The sequence below is a fragment of the Lepidothrix coronata genome, unplaced genomic scaffold (assembly GCF_001604755.1).
Source record: "Lepidothrix coronata isolate B3197 unplaced genomic scaffold, Lepidothrix_coronata-1.0 Scaffold84, whole genome shotgun sequence".
Taxonomy (NCBI): domain Eukaryota; kingdom Metazoa; phylum Chordata; class Aves; order Passeriformes; family Pipridae; genus Lepidothrix; species Lepidothrix coronata.
The window spans coordinates 1,820,160-1,835,433 of NW_016690264.1; the positions used below are offsets into that span (position 1 = coordinate 1,820,160).

The 15,274-nt window shown below is 45.1% G+C and overlaps 1 protein-coding gene across 1 annotated transcript; it reads right to left on the reverse strand.

The window, feature by feature from the left end:
• Positions 1 to 264: 264 nt before the first annotated feature.
• Positions 265 to 12,018, reverse strand: ZXDC (ZXD family zinc finger C). The gene is made up of 10 exons (XM_017820628.1): positions 10,974 to 12,018; positions 10,365 to 10,517; positions 9,354 to 9,432; positions 9,101 to 9,231; positions 8,313 to 8,483; positions 7,050 to 7,732; positions 6,276 to 6,360; positions 4,290 to 4,462; positions 3,311 to 3,412; positions 265 to 2,483 (listed from the first exon to the last, which is right to left on the reverse strand). The coding sequence occupies exons 1-10, from the start codon at positions 12,016 to 12,018 to the stop codon at positions 2,397 to 2,399; spliced, it is 2,709 nt and encodes a 902-aa protein (XP_017676117.1). The 3' UTR covers positions 265 to 2,396.
• Between the last annotated feature and the right edge of the window lie 3,256 nt (positions 12,019 to 15,274).

The window sequence follows — 15,274 nt, forward strand, 5'->3', positions numbered from 1 at the left end:
CACAGTCCTGGGTGACAATCTCTGTTAAGGCACAACTAAGTCAGGCACCTGCCAGACACTTAAGATAATCACAAGTTTGTTGAAGGGCTATAAAAAACAATGGCTATGCTTTAATCCAAAGGATGGGTTTCATTACAGACTCCACCCCACTACTGTGGAAAAGACGCAACCAAAGGAAAAACACAGGCTCTGCAGAAATCAAGCTGCTAGTAATTAGCTTTATGTCAGATGCATCCAAGCAAAGAACAACACCCAGTGACAAACTGACCATAAAAAAAAAGCTTTATTAACCCTTTTGCACCAGCAGTTCTTCAGGTATCCATTGCCAGCAATGGACTCCAAGCCAAGTAATCCAATTTTCTGCCCCAAGAGGTTAGCACTTTACATTCACTTACAAAGCTGAGTGAGGTACATTTTCAGAAGTAGAAAGATTTGGTTGCAAGTCCCATAAAAAGATGGAGTGTTCCTTGGCCATTTTAATAGAGTAAGAACTGGTATGGTCCTTGAGAACAGAATAATGCAGGCATTGGGAGCTCGAGGTGTCTCAGCTTCCAGGGAGAGCATGGTGACCACTAGAGCAAGACCAAGGAGTCCCTGGAGCACAACTCCTTCTCAATCTCTCTCTCTCTCCGGAGTAGACTCCATGCTGCAGTCACAGCCACTGGGTAGATCTCATCTACCAACAGTTTGGTTTGGAAACCCAGCCTGAGAAGGTTAAGACTTTCCCTGGACATAAGCTGTAAACTCAGAGTGAGAGGAACAGAGAGACCTCAATGCTCAGTTAGGCTAAAGATAGAAAAATAAAACTGGTTCAACCAGAGGATATAATACTGCCTACAAATCAGGAGCTGAAGTTCAATGTAACCTGTATGCTTTTTTCCTCCCCAAGTCTTCAATCAAAAAAAAGCATTTATATGGACACATACATAGTTCAAAAGGCACAGGAAGTAAAAGCATTTCTGAACAACCTCATGTGAATTTAACATCAGTATAACTGTAAAATAAATAAATATGTGCAAGATTAGAAAGATCACAACGTTCCCCTCTGTGACATATCTTATTTTGTAAAAAAAAAATACACATACGTGCATACACACACCTCACTGAGAATAAAAAAAAAACCAGTACATACAGCCTTTTATCAAACTCCTATACATACTTTTATAGGCATTCAGAACATCACCATAAGAAACATTTAAATTACTACCTTAAAACGTAACCAAAGGTGGTTTTTTCCCCTATACAACCCTATACTTATTTAGGTGTCTGCAATCCAGATAAGTAGAGTACATACAACCTCTCCCCCCAGCCCCAAGAGAAACTGCAGTTTTTCAGTGGGGCAAATCTCTCTGGGTAACAATTCTTTTCCCCTCACAAAATACTCTGACAACTGCATATTCTGTAAACCAGCCGTAAGCTGCACGTGCATGTGGCACTCTGGGACAGCAATAAAGAACATGTGTTAACAGTGTTCCATTAAAAAAAACCAAAAACATCAAACAACTCAAAATAAAATAGTAGTGGCCAGTTTACAGGTAACTTGGCAGCGGTTTATAGATGAGACAAAAATCAAGGTGCTTAAATTTACAGGACAGTCAACATTCCTCCCAAAAAAGGGAACACAAAGATAAAAACAAACCTCTCTCAGATGCTGTTGGACTCTTAGCTAATCACTTACAGTGAGTACAGTTCTATTGCAGTTTTCTTTTTCAAGTTTTGCTGGAAGAATTCAGCAAAGTATTTGGGACATGGGAGTAAGGAAAGGGAGAAACTCAACATGAGCTACAAACTGATTCACAGCTAAGTTAACATTTAGAATCTAGCTTTCTAAAACAAAGATTTTAGAGCATCTCATTTTCATGGCATAGAACGTTAATTTTGTTACATGTGACACTTTATTCCAGTTTTCTGCCAAAACACGGGCCAAAACAATTATGGGTTTTGTGTGTGGAACACACTTGCAAATTTTAGCTCTTAATTCCTCGATGCCACTGGCTCCAGCAGGAAACCAATGGAAGGAAACTTTTAACTGTCATAGGCAGGATTATAAATTTGCACTTGTTAGCTGTAGAATACTTGGTTTCCTGTGAAAACAGTAAATATTACCTCAGTTTGAAGTGTAATACAGTACTTCTCCCTGAAACAACACTGTACAGCAGTCTGCCTCAGCCTCCCCGACCACCAGGCAGACAGGGTATCTTACACAGGCACATCAAGTGGGATTTACATTTTTTAAGAAAATCTTTCAGCTGCAACTGTCTTTAGCAAATCACAAAGAGTGCAACCATACTTCAGTTCTCCTACTTTTCATATTTTCCTCGGAAAAAGACCCATATAGTTATCTCACTCTGTCATGATTGCCCAATTTGTTTTCAAGTAACTGTTCTTAATAATGGTCATTCCAGATCCTGTAAGTTTATTGTGCTTCCAGTGAACTGAGAGTTATCAGAACCTGCATCATCTTCAGTGGAATTGTGTGGTTCCTGTTAAAGCAAACAGACAGCATGAAGAGTTCAGTACTTTCACCTCTAGATGCTTTTGCTGCTTATCAGCAAGATTACCTTGACATTTATTCAACAGCACAGCAATATTTTGAATGGTTCAGGGGAATCCCAGTTTTCCTACTTTGGGGATCCAAACAATGTTGCCACAGTTTTTCTGTGGAACACTTCAGATGAGCATTTAAATTTAAAATTGCTATTTGGTTTTCCTCCATTAACTCTCTACCATGGCCAACAACCCTACTCTTCTTGTATTTCTAGGTTTAGCACAGTAAGGTGCCCCTCCTCAATAAAAAAAAGCTTTATTTTCTACCTAGGAGAAGCCCACTTGGCAAGAATAGGTGCTTTGCAGAGTTTATCAAAACTGAGGGCCCCTGAGCAGGCTTTGTAACCTGCCATTCCCATATGGACACCACTCTGAAATCTAGGCTGAAGATTCTACTTCCCACTTCCTATCCTTCCTGTAGCCTGTTACATTCCAATTCTGATTCTTTATTGACCCATCTACTATCTGCGGGCTGGGATCAGGAAAATAAGGATGGGGGCACTTCAGAATAAACGAGTAACATTTAGTTATTCATTACTCAGTAACAGAGGAAGAGAAACAATCACCTATGATGTGTCAAAGGTTAGTAACAGACACAAGATAAATTGTGTAATGCAGCTCTCTGCTTTCTACTTTGTGTGAGTGAAATTAAACTCCCAATGGAAAAAAAAGGTACTTTCATTAGGCAGAATGTGAGTGTTTACAGTAAACTGTCTTCACTTTCAAGCAAGGCAATAAAACCCAATGGCTTGACGTGCTGTACCTGAAGTATGTGAACAGGTAAATCCACTGTAAGCTGAGAATGTGATGAAGAGGACTGGGAGCTCAGCTGAAAGGGCAAATCTCCCTCTCCTGGGGAATCATCCTGTGAACACAGAAATATGATAAAATTACACGACCTCCAGATATCTCAGTACAATATGGCAAATTTCACTCAGCCTCATGATGTTAAAAAATCTGCTAAAGCCACTGCACTGTACTAGTAAGGCCTAGATCTACAAACATGTAGAAAGCTAACTACCACTTAAATCTGAACCCAACCCAGAGTACAACCTGTCCTGTCTTCATCGGGACCACTGGCAAGATCTGAAAAGGAAGGAATTGTTCATCTTCCAATAAATGTAACACTCAGAAATGTGAAACAAGTTTCACCATGTTTGCATAAAGCTGATACTTAACATAAAAGTTACAAACTTTCATGTTTGTTATGTTACAAACACCCCTCAGAAAACTAGATGGATGGAGAACTCTGCCCACAGCTTCCTCCATACCATAGTTGTTGAGGAGTAAAGTAGAAGGAACTTACCCCTCTCTCTGAATACTACACAGATACACACCTGGCCAAAAACTATTACCTTTCATGCTCCTCTAATCAGTCCACACCAATTACTAGGTTGTTTTGGGTTTTTTAAAGCTCCATTTCAACACTTTAGAAAAATAACAGTTAAGGCTGAAACTTCCTTTTGCAGGAATGTTTTCAAGTCAGTCTCATTTACTTACTTTAATATTTATTTATATTTTGTCTAATTACTATTTATACTTAAGTATTTACTTGTTTTAATATTTACTTGTTTTAATATTTACTTTGTAATTGAGATGTGGAATAATGTAAGAATACTGCAGAGCTCGTGATCTCATCCAGGGGCAGTAGTACCTGAGTTCACAAACAGTCAAATTCTTCCACAAATGTGCCAATTTGGGTAACAGAGAAGACGAGCATTTTTTTTCTCCTTAGCTCTTACCTGAAGAAGCTGAATTTGCACATACTGAGCTCCAGTGGCAGGGTCCCTTATTGTCAGCCCTCCATTTGGCAGAACTATGTTGCCACCCAGTCGACTGCCAGGAGTCGATGATGAAAAGTTGGTAGGGCTTACTTTACCACCTTTGTTTTTCCTCTGACCAGAGCCAGATGCCCCTAAAAGAGAGCAGTTTTAATAGTTAGATGGTCAGAAACAATTAACCAAAGCATCCTGCTAGTACTTTTCAATTTTATGCAGCTATTTACACTACACAGCAAATGCCTGCAACAGTGAAATATAATTAAGCACCATCTGACAATGCTAAAAGCTGGTGACCTCCAGCTGCTGAGTGAGCATCTTTTTACATGAACACCATTAAAACCACATCACAAACTGCTAAGCTTAGGGCTCACCCCTGTGGTAGCACAGAAATACTGGTATATTTGTGGAGATATAGAAAGGAATTAGGAAGCAGAATTGCATTTTCTATTTTTAATTTTGCAATTCATTTCCTGAGAAGTCATGCACATCATTTTTCTAAACTGTAAAAAGAGCATAGGAAGCTCATCTACTTTCAGAAAGATTTCAAGGACTGTTGGGTAGAATGGGCTACCCAAATACAATTATCACAACTTAAGCTTCTTTCAGTTTAAAGCAAGATAAATCAGCTGCTGTATTACAAGCTGAAAACCAAAAACCTAATCAAAACAATTGCAAGGATACAGTCCTGTCAGCTCTGCGGGTTTTTGGGGTCTTTTTTCATCTATAATAAATGAAGGGCTTGGATAAGTTCTTTTTAAACACTGAACTTCCCTCCATAGTATTCGCTCAACCCAGTTAAACCAGTAAGAGATACAAGATGCTCTAGACCACTTAGAGAAGCAGTGGGTAGCATTAAGGCAATAGCTGGTGAAAGGTGGACTTGAAAGACTTGAGTAGGAACAGAAACAGGAGTTTTCTGAGGTCATTTCAGAAGACATTTGTAAAATGTAATTGCCTTTTTCAAATTAACAACCAAAAGACACGGTTGATGCCACATGCACATGTCTAATACAAGGACACTCAGGACTGGCTTCATAATGCACTTATCCTTCCATGTGACAACTCACGGAACCAGACAGAATTTATCCAGGTATGCATTTTACAAATACACAAACACAACGGTTCTCAAATCAGAACTAGTCTCTTAACTCACCTCAAAAATTACTGCCTTGATTTTCAGAGGAGGAAGGTCTAAGAGACAGCAAACTGGAACTAAACTCTCTCTCCATATATGGTATTCATATCAAAAATATATGATATTCCACCCCAGCCCCAAAGGTAGACACAACTCAAACATCTGAGCTCGTGCAAGTCTAGTGAGCCATGGACCATGTTTGACCTGACAAAGGAGTAGTGTATAATTCACATCAGATGGCTTTGAGTCAAACTACAGTTTAAGAGGAAGAGGACACATCTGGAATCATGACCTAAACCACAGCCTGCACAAGAACTCCCTACAAGGCAAAAATCTGAGAGAGAGGTTTGAGTATTTCCAGATAATTAAAAAATAAATTCCTTAACACTGTATACACACTACTACTAAGAGAAACATACAAGCAAAATTCCAGTTGTTTTTATTGTCTGTACTGACTGAAAGAACGCCTTAAGTAAGACCAAAAGCATAAACAACAGAAAGCAAAGTGACCTTAATTTTTTTTTGTTTTAATAAGAAAATAAAAAGCAGATGAAGAGATGGAGAGCTAGTGTCTTGTTAACAACCATGAAACATATGGTGCATCTTTCTTTGTAAACTTACTGTGAATTTGAAATTCCACAGAATGTGATTATCCAGAGTAACAGATGGTACACCACATGCATAATCATTTTAACTAGCAATATACTGGATGGGACATTTAAGAATGCCGCTCAGAAACCTGCTCCCATTGCAGTGCCAAAAATCCTAAATAATTGTATTTAGTAAATCTGACAAAATTAATGGCTTCTCACCTGTGCTGCTGCCATTCCCTTTTTGTTTCTTTTTCTTGGCTAGCTGAATGGCTCTGTAGTCTGTTCTTGCAGACCCACTGCTCTCCTAGTTAAAAAAAAAAGCCCAGAGATGTAAAGTTTTTGGAATCAAGAGCAAAGTAAGACAATGAACACAGACTAATGAGTTCTCAAATGCAGTTACCTTCTATGCTGCAAACACTGAATTCTAGTTTCTCTAATCTTTTGATTAGTGTTTCAACAAACTCCCTACATCTGTTCAATATTTGGAGTTCAACACACTAAGAAGTTAGGTCCACGTTTATAAACGTTCAGACTTTAACAAATATTTACTCCTTAATGTAAACAGTCTGCAGCAACACAGTGAAGGAGAAAGGGAAGAGTACTTAATACAAGAATGAGGACTCAGATTAAAATGTTGCAGTTACTCTTACAGCCCAAATCTTTCCCTGGAACGAAATGCACAAGATATATCACATATTCCTGGGTATTCCTGCAAATTCCATTTCAGATGGATGGCTGCTTATTTTGAAAGGTTCTTCGTTAATTGTCCCCACCAGAATTCCAGTATTTCTTAAGAGAACTTATCACCACACTGAATCTACTTGTGACAACACACTACCACAACATAACATTCCATACCCTTTGTCAAAAAAGAGCCAAAATGCATGATCTGCAAAATCTGAGAGAAAGGTCTCCCTGTAAGTAGCAAGGGATACTCCCAAAGTCAGGCTGTCTCAGTCAGCTAGGGGTAAAGTGAATATAGTTACTCCATACCAAAAACGAGCTGCCAGTCACTGCCCCAAGATCCATTTCCTTCTGTGCACTGTAGCTCCCCGGAGGGTTGGAGAAGACAAACTGTGTCACTACTTTGCTGCCCTCTTGTTGACCAACAACGTCTGAGCACGGAACCAAATTCCGCTCAGCTTTAACTGGCGCGAGTAACTCAGGCACATTGGTACCGCCGAGGCTGCTGGAAGGAGTCAAAGTGGCCGTGTCGATGGTTAAATTATTGCTGGACGTCAAGCTGTGCACATCTTGACTGGAGTTCCTCACCGACAGGGACGCCAGCGAACCCAAGGCTTCGGCATTGACAGTCTGTACATCATCCAAGTTTAAAGTGCTTTGCTGTAGAACTGCACCGCTTCCCAGCAGGAGAGAACTGTCCAGGCCCTGCGGCATGTCGCTGCTCGCCACCAGGATCAAGGGATCGACTGCCTGGCTTAAGGAATTGGTACTGGTGGGCAGGTTTCCTCCCAGTGTCGAGCCCACCGAAGCAACATCGATGGTGACAATCCCAGAGTTCACCAGTGCCATGTCTGTTGCAATTCCAGAATTGTTACCAGACACATTGGAGAACAGGGATACAAGGTCTATGTTGCCGAGATCACTCTGCCCTGGACTAGTGAGTTCACTGCTGGGTGTGAGGGAGTTGGTTGCTTCAAGCTGAGTTAGGAGATCTGGAAGAGAAGAGTTTGGTTATAAGAGAGACCTTTCAATCAGACAATGGAGAGGAAAAATATGAATGATCAAAGGAGGAAGCTTAAAATTCTGTATCCTCAGCCTACTAAAATACTTCCCAACTTCCCTTAAAGCAGATCTAAGAAAAAGCAGCTTACTGAAATAAGTTCACTCCTTTACTGAGAAGTTTCAGTTACAAAAGTACTTGCCAAAAAATAACACTGAGACAGTCCAAGCTAAGTCAGGCTGTAGAGGAGTGGAAAAAGGTGTGAAAAGAGAAGTTCTTTTAGACCTTGCTACTCTTCTAGAGATGGCACAGACAAGGACAAGTTCTACTTCATTAAAAAACGATGAAATTTCTCACAGTTTCACACAGGTCAAGTGCAGGTATCACTTTCTAATACTCAGAGGTCCCACTGAAAATTTTAGGGAAGGGAGAAACCAACTCCAGTTTCAGTAAAGATTCTGTCATTCATATCAATGGGACTAAGATTTCAACATTAGTAAATACATATCTTCCTTAATCAAACATTTAATTTTCCCACTGCACCCCCTAACAGCCTGAAACAAACACTTTACCTGGGCTGAAGTTATGCTGTTTGACCATGTGCGTCTTCATACTGTGTTTGGAAGTGAGCAGTTTATTACAGCTGGAAACAGGGCACCGGGTCTTTAATGAGTCCACATCCTGAAGATGTTTTTTGGAGTGAATATACAAACTACTTCTTGCTGAAAATTTGGCACAACAGCCTGTAAGAAGATATACAAGGCTTTGAAATTTCATCTAATTTCAATTCAGTGTTCATATTTAATGTCTTAAATCACAGTATCTCTGCAGAACTCTACTTGCTATTTTGCAGTGCCTGTGCATACACTCAGAGGACCCAGAAGAAATCAACGTCTGAGTGGGTAGGACAGTTCAACAACCTGTTTCTGACAAAAAGAAACCCTGAGTTCATCCAATATAAAGCACAACCTTTCCAGACTACAGCATTTTCATCTCCATGATGACTTCTGGCAAGACCATAAAAAGGAGACACAATCACTAAGTAGAGCTTCTTGACTTTATAAAGCAGAATATTTCAGATCAGACTCAAAAATCTCTGTTCCTGGAGTCCTGCTGAAGTGATGGAGGTAGTCAAGCTAGAGCACAAACTACAGTTTTCTCTGTAATCCATAACTTTGGGAATGATCACTTGTTCAGTTGCAATGTCTTCTGTTTAGTTTTATCTCTTCAAACTCTGTTAGAAAGACTCATTCTAAATTGTTCCAATCCTGTACCAAGCTCACATTTGGGGAAAACACACACACTCTTTAGGTAAAAATACACACTGGTTACCAGTAAACACACAAGAGTGGAGCAATACCTTCTACTGGACACTCAAATGGTTTTGTACCAAGGTGAGTTATACTGTGGCCTTTCAAGTGTTCTGCTCTTGTGAAGGACTTCCCACAGCCTTCCACTGGGCACATGAATCTCCTGTCATCCTCATGTTTCCTACAAGGGAAGGAAATTGCCATGATTAAATCCACTGCTGCTTAGGTACTGAAAAAAAAAATACACAGATAAACAAACAGCCAGCGGCTTAGGACAGTATAATCAGAAAAAGCTTCCTTTACCTTTTATGTCTCAGAAGCTTGGACATACTGGTGAAAGACCAGCCACAGCCTTCAAAGTCGCAGATAAAAGGTCTTTCACCTTAAGCAAAAAAAGATTACTTTAACTATTGAATATGAAAATACACACTGCTGCTAGAAAACATCAAAACCTGCTTAAAATAATTTAAGACAGAACAACTCAGCCACTCTGTCCTGCAATGCACTGCAGAGTATTGTCATGCCCCTATACCCTTGTACGGTCTGGGCCTCCAGGCTACTGCATCTTTTCCTGTGCATCAAACATCACAGATCAGATTTATCAATCCACCTCATATTAATCTGAGCTATTTTGAAGGTACTTTAATAACAAGTAAATAAGAACATTACTGAAAACAGAAATGTTCTTTCCTGTTTTCATGACTTGTGACTGCATCTTGATTACCATACAGTGAAGTATGTGAAGCTGATTTTCATCACATCTATGAACTTTAACTTAACAAAAGTGACACTTAAGAAAACAAAAAAAAACCCCAAAACTCAACACTAAAGCCACGAAACCAGAGGACAGTAGAGAGTACACACAAGTGTCTTTAAAACATGAGAAGGCTGTATTTCAGCTTAGCAGTGGTCCTTGTAAGTCAGGAGTGCTTGCCTTGAGTTGAAATTTACCTTCTTGCTGTTCCCAGCCTTGGCACAAACACTCCACATGGTCTGAGAGTTTTTCAGCTGTTTGCTTTGACCAACATTTTGAAGGTCTATGAATTTGGGAGTAGAGCTGGGATAGTTTTGCTGGACAGAGTGCACAATGACAGAAACCACAGCTTTGCATGTCCCTAACTACTTTGCACTTGGCCAGTTGATTCAGCGGACTCCTACCCCTTCCTCCCTGAAGGCCAAGAATCACTGACTCCAAATAATTCCTGTCACCCTTCCTCCCTTCATGACTTTCAGTTTTTCCAGCAAACCAAAGTCCACTCTCCACATAACTATCTTCTGTGTACTTCCCCAGGAACAAGTCATGCCTGTGAATACCTGTGTGACTCCTCATGTGGATTTTCAGTCGGCAGGCTTTGTCATACTGCTTGTTACAGCCAGGGAATGAGCAGGTGAACTGCTCTTGCTCTCTGAAGTGGGCTCGGTTATGGGAGAATAATGCACTCATTGTGATAAACGTTCTCTCACAGCCTGGGGAGAGAAGGGAAAGAGCAATAAAAATCAGGAAAACTGCACTCTTTTCTGCCGTCCAGCTTTTAGCGAGGCATCTTCATGATCCTTTTCCCAGGATGTTACATCCGGGAACATAAAAAAAAACCCCAAACAAACAGTGCAATCCTAAACTACGTTACCCCAAGGAAATACAACTGTTTACCCAAGGTGGGCAATGAAAACCCGCACAGCCCGGGTTAAGGTGCACCACTGGACAGTGGTGCTGTGTCATGCCGTGCTTCACAAAGTCACGGGAGCAAAGGCGCAGCGTCCTCAAGCTGCCAAATTAGATGGAAGTCTTTGATAACTGAGGTGAAGTCTCAGGGGAGACCCCTCGGGGAGACGAAGGAGGGGCAGCGGAGAGGCGAAGCGAGTTGGGATCCCGGTTTTTCTGGGCGGGGGAGGGAAGGCAGCCCGTCCCCACAGGCGGCTTACCGGGGAAGTCGCAGCGGTAGGGCCGCTCGGGCTCCAGGTGGCTGCGGCGGCGGTGGGCGGCCAGGCGGGCGGCGCTGGGGAAGCGCTGCCCGCACGCCTCGCACTTCTGCGCCGCCTCCTGCTCGTGGGCGCGGCTGTGCGCCCGCAGGTTGTACACGGTGGTGAAGCGCTTGGCGCAGCCCGGCGCGGCGCAGGCGAACGGCCGCAGCTTGTCGTGCGAGTGCAGGTGCCGCCGCAGCTTGTAGGCCGTGGCGAAGGACCAGGCGCAGCCCGGCACGGGGCAGCCGAACGGCCTCGCCGCCGCGCCCCGCCCGTCCTCCCCGCCGCCACCGCCGCCGTGCGCCGACAGCCGGTGCAGCCGCAGCTGCTGCTTCCGGGGAAAGGCCTCCCCGCAGCGCGGCTCCGGGCACGGGAAGGCGGGCGGCGAGCGCGGCCGCGGCCCGCCCGGCGGCTCGGCGGGGCTGGAGGCGGCGCTGGGCGGCGCGGCCCCCGCGGGCTGCTCGGCGCCGGGCCCCAGAGTCAGCACGCCGTTCTCGATGCGCACCAGCAGGCTCTGGTTGTTGATGGTGATGGTCCCCGAGAAGGCGCCGTCCTCCGCCGCGCCGCCATCGCCGCCCGCGGGGGGCAGCGGTGCTGGCGGCGGGGGAGGAGGAGGAGGAGGAGGCGGCGGCGGCGGCGCCGAGCCGGGGGCCTCCTCCGGCGGCTCAGCGGGCGGCGGGCCGGGCTGGGCGCGCCCCGCTTCGCCGCCGCCCGCGCCGCGCACCACGTTGAAGACGAGCAGCAGCCCGTCGCTGTCGGGCGCGGGCCCCGCCGGCGGCGCGCTGGGCGCGGGGCTGGCGCCGGGCTCCGGCTTCTCCTCCACCAGCAGCACCGGGAAGCTCACGTAGAGGCCCGGCGCGATGGTGCTGCCGGCGGGGGAGGGCGGGGCGGTGGCGGGCGGCGGGTCCCAGCCGGGCGGCGGCGGCGGCGGCGCGGCGGGGCCGCCATGTTGCGCGGCGGGCCGGGCCCGGGCCGCCTCCGCGGCCGGCAGCCCCTGCGTTTCCATCTTGGGGGTCCCTGTAGCAGCGCCTGAAACCGGAGCCGCGGGGCGGGGCCGGCGCGGGCCGGCGCGGAAACACGGACAGCGGAGTCACGGACGGGGTGGAGCGGGAGGCGCCGGGGAAACCCGGAGAGTGGAACGCCGGACGGAGCGGAGCGGGGCTGCCCCGCGGGGCAAGGCCGCCCCAGGCTGGTGTCGCGAACGGCGATATCCGCAGGGGGCACCGCTGGAATCATCTCGGGTCCTTGGGGGTGTTTATTCTGGTGTTTATTCCCGCTGATAGCCAGGAAGAGGCACAGAATTGTTAGGTCAGAGGGGACCTCGGGAGATCATCCAGTCCAACCCCCCTGCCAAGGCAGGGGCACCTGGAGCAGGTGACACAGGAACGCGTCCAGGTGGGTTTTGAATGTCTCCAGAGAAGACTCCATTACTTCCCTGGGCAGCCTGTTCCAGTGCTCTGCCACCTTCAATGTAAAGAATTTCTTCCTCATGTTGAGGTGAAACTTCGTGTGTTGTAGTTTACAGCCATTGCTCCTCAGCCTGGTGCTGGGCACCACTGAAAAGAGTCCAGCATCATCCTCTTGATGCCCACCTTTGAGATATTTATATGCGTTAATAAGATCCCCTCTCAATCTTCTCTTCTCTAGACCAAACAAGCCCAGCTCATGCAATCTCCCCTCGTAAGAGAGATGCCCCAGGCCCTTATCATCTTTGTGGCTTCCACTGGACCCTGTCCAGTGGCTCCTTGTCTTTCTTGTACTCAAGAGCCCAGCCCAGAACTGGACACAGCACTTGGAATGTGGCCTCACTAGGGCTGAGTAAAGGAGGATCACCTCCCTCAACTGCTGTGCAGGAGCAATACTGAGGTTGCAGCCACACTCAGAGAGCTGTGATAGGTTTAGCAAAACACCCCGTGCACCATCAGTGGAAATACAAAAATAGTGCTACAGACCAGCCCTGAGTGATGCAAAGTCCCTGTTCAAGCCCAGCCATGTCACAGCATCACCCAAGATAGACCAGCAGAAAGCAGGGACTGGACAGAAGAGGGTAACGGAGCAAGTGCTGAACAGAGGGGAGAAGGCTGCCAAGGAGGGAGGGAAAGAGGACACAGAGAAAAACAGGCTGAGGGTAAGAAAGAGGCTCTGAAATGACACTGTTGCTGAAGTCAGTTGAAGCTAGGCAAAAAAACCCAATCCTACAAATTCAGCTAATGCATAAAACTTTTTTTTAATTCTCGTTCTTGGGCAAAGCTTTCTTTAGGAGAATGTTCAGCTGCCTTCTGGCTCTCCATCACTTAGGGAAAAGGCAAAATTATCCTGTATTTGCCATGGAAATTCAGTAGTTCTCTCCTGCCGTGGGACCGACGAGCAGTCCCAGCAGATGGTGCTGTGATCCTTCCGATGCTCAGATTATTCCCCCTTTCTGCTGAGCAATTTAGCATCGAGTCTCCTACAGCAAGCGTGGGAAATGGCTGGCCAGGCACACAGCACCAGGGAAGCTGGAGCTGTAGGTGTACCCAGAGCTCCACTGTGCACCTTCAGAGCCATCTGTGAGAGTGTGAAGTCCCTTGGTGCTTGAGCTCGGCCTTCTCTGAAATCCTCCTCACCCCACTGCTAACTGCCACTGGCTGTGGGTCAGCCCTGTTTTTGGCTGCCCCCAGCCCTCCCAGTCTTCCTGTGGAGATCTTAGCGCTACCTTCCTTTGTGTTCCTAGGAAAAGGCAGGTCTTCCCCCAAGTTTATTGCTTAACACAAGGGTGAATCCCTGGTTGAAGGATGCTAAACCTGAATGAGATAACAAAACATCACAAATCCCTTATGTTTGCCAGAGCCTGGAGAGATTCAGCAAGACCTTAACTAGGAGCTCCAACAGCTCTCTCATGTCATAAGCTTTATACTTTCAACAAAACACTGTATCTGCAGCCATGAGTGCTCTCATCTCTATCTGCAACCAGGCACGAGGGTTTTGGGATAAGTGTCTGCATTTTAGGAAAGCATTAAGGTGCTAAGATTTATAGGAAGGATGCTTCAGCCTGTGGCAAACTTGAGACTTCACTGCACTGCAGAACTGCAAGCTACCTCTATTAGTAGACTTTATCATCTGAATTTCAACTAGTAGCTCTTCTATAGCACTCATACAGTCAGGTTCTGTGTCTCTCTACAGGGAGTCCACAGTTACAAACTCCCAGGGACTCAAATAGGCATTAAACAAGATTATGTCCTCCAGTCAATAAAGCTAGAAGGAAAAAAATTAAGATTCCTTTTATCACCTGGGATATAAAGGTGAGCATGCTGACAGATACCCCAGTACCTAACAGTACAAGGGTGAAAAATTCATAATAAATATTTCTTCAATATTTCATCTTTGCTGGATTTTCAACTCAGAATTAGGATGAATCTAGGGAGCAGCTCTAAGTTCCTTAGTACAGAAAAGCCAGTGTATTTTCTGGTTGTTCCTCTTGACAAAGCAGTGCCGAGTGCTTTTGGGCTATGAAGATTGGAGTGGTTTTGTACAATACCAATACACTAACTTTGCACCCAGTCCACCGTGATTATTAATAACAGGTAATGCATAACATATGTCAAAGCAAAGGCTGTCAAATCTGGCTGACAACTACTCACATCTCAATCGTTTAACTTGGCAATGTGGGCAGGTTTTTCCATAATATAAAGCAATTCCTATCAGCTGCAGATTGCACTTCACAGAAGGTTCAGTTTCAAGCAGATGCCAGACTCTCACTATTCATCTGGAGACATATACAGTACGTGAACAGAGTAAAGAACGTATCTGTGATTCAAAATAAATAAATAATACTTAGCACAAGAGGCAATACAGAGCTGCAGAGTGAGCTCACCTGTGTGTCCCATGGGATGTAGTAATTGTATAGTTTCTCAAGACCCCTCAGTCCTGAGGACTGCAGCTCATCACATCCCATCTACAGCAGCCCACGCAGGTTTACGTGTGTAACACCCCTTTCCGTTCCAAGAGGTAATGGATACAGTGCCAAGCAGATTGAGTGACAGGCCAGATCAAGTCCAATACCACATGTGCACTGGGGGAAGGGACTGGTGACACTGCATTCATGTTGGAGCAAAGACCATGTGCAAAAGCCACGCTTAGCATGAGACAGGATAGCTAAGAATTACTTTTGAACACACAAATGTGTAGATGTGTATGTAAAACCTGTCTGTAAATATGAGTATGTATCTGTCACTGTGTGTGTGTATAGGGGCTTCAAAACCAACCTCAATTCTTTGCTCAGC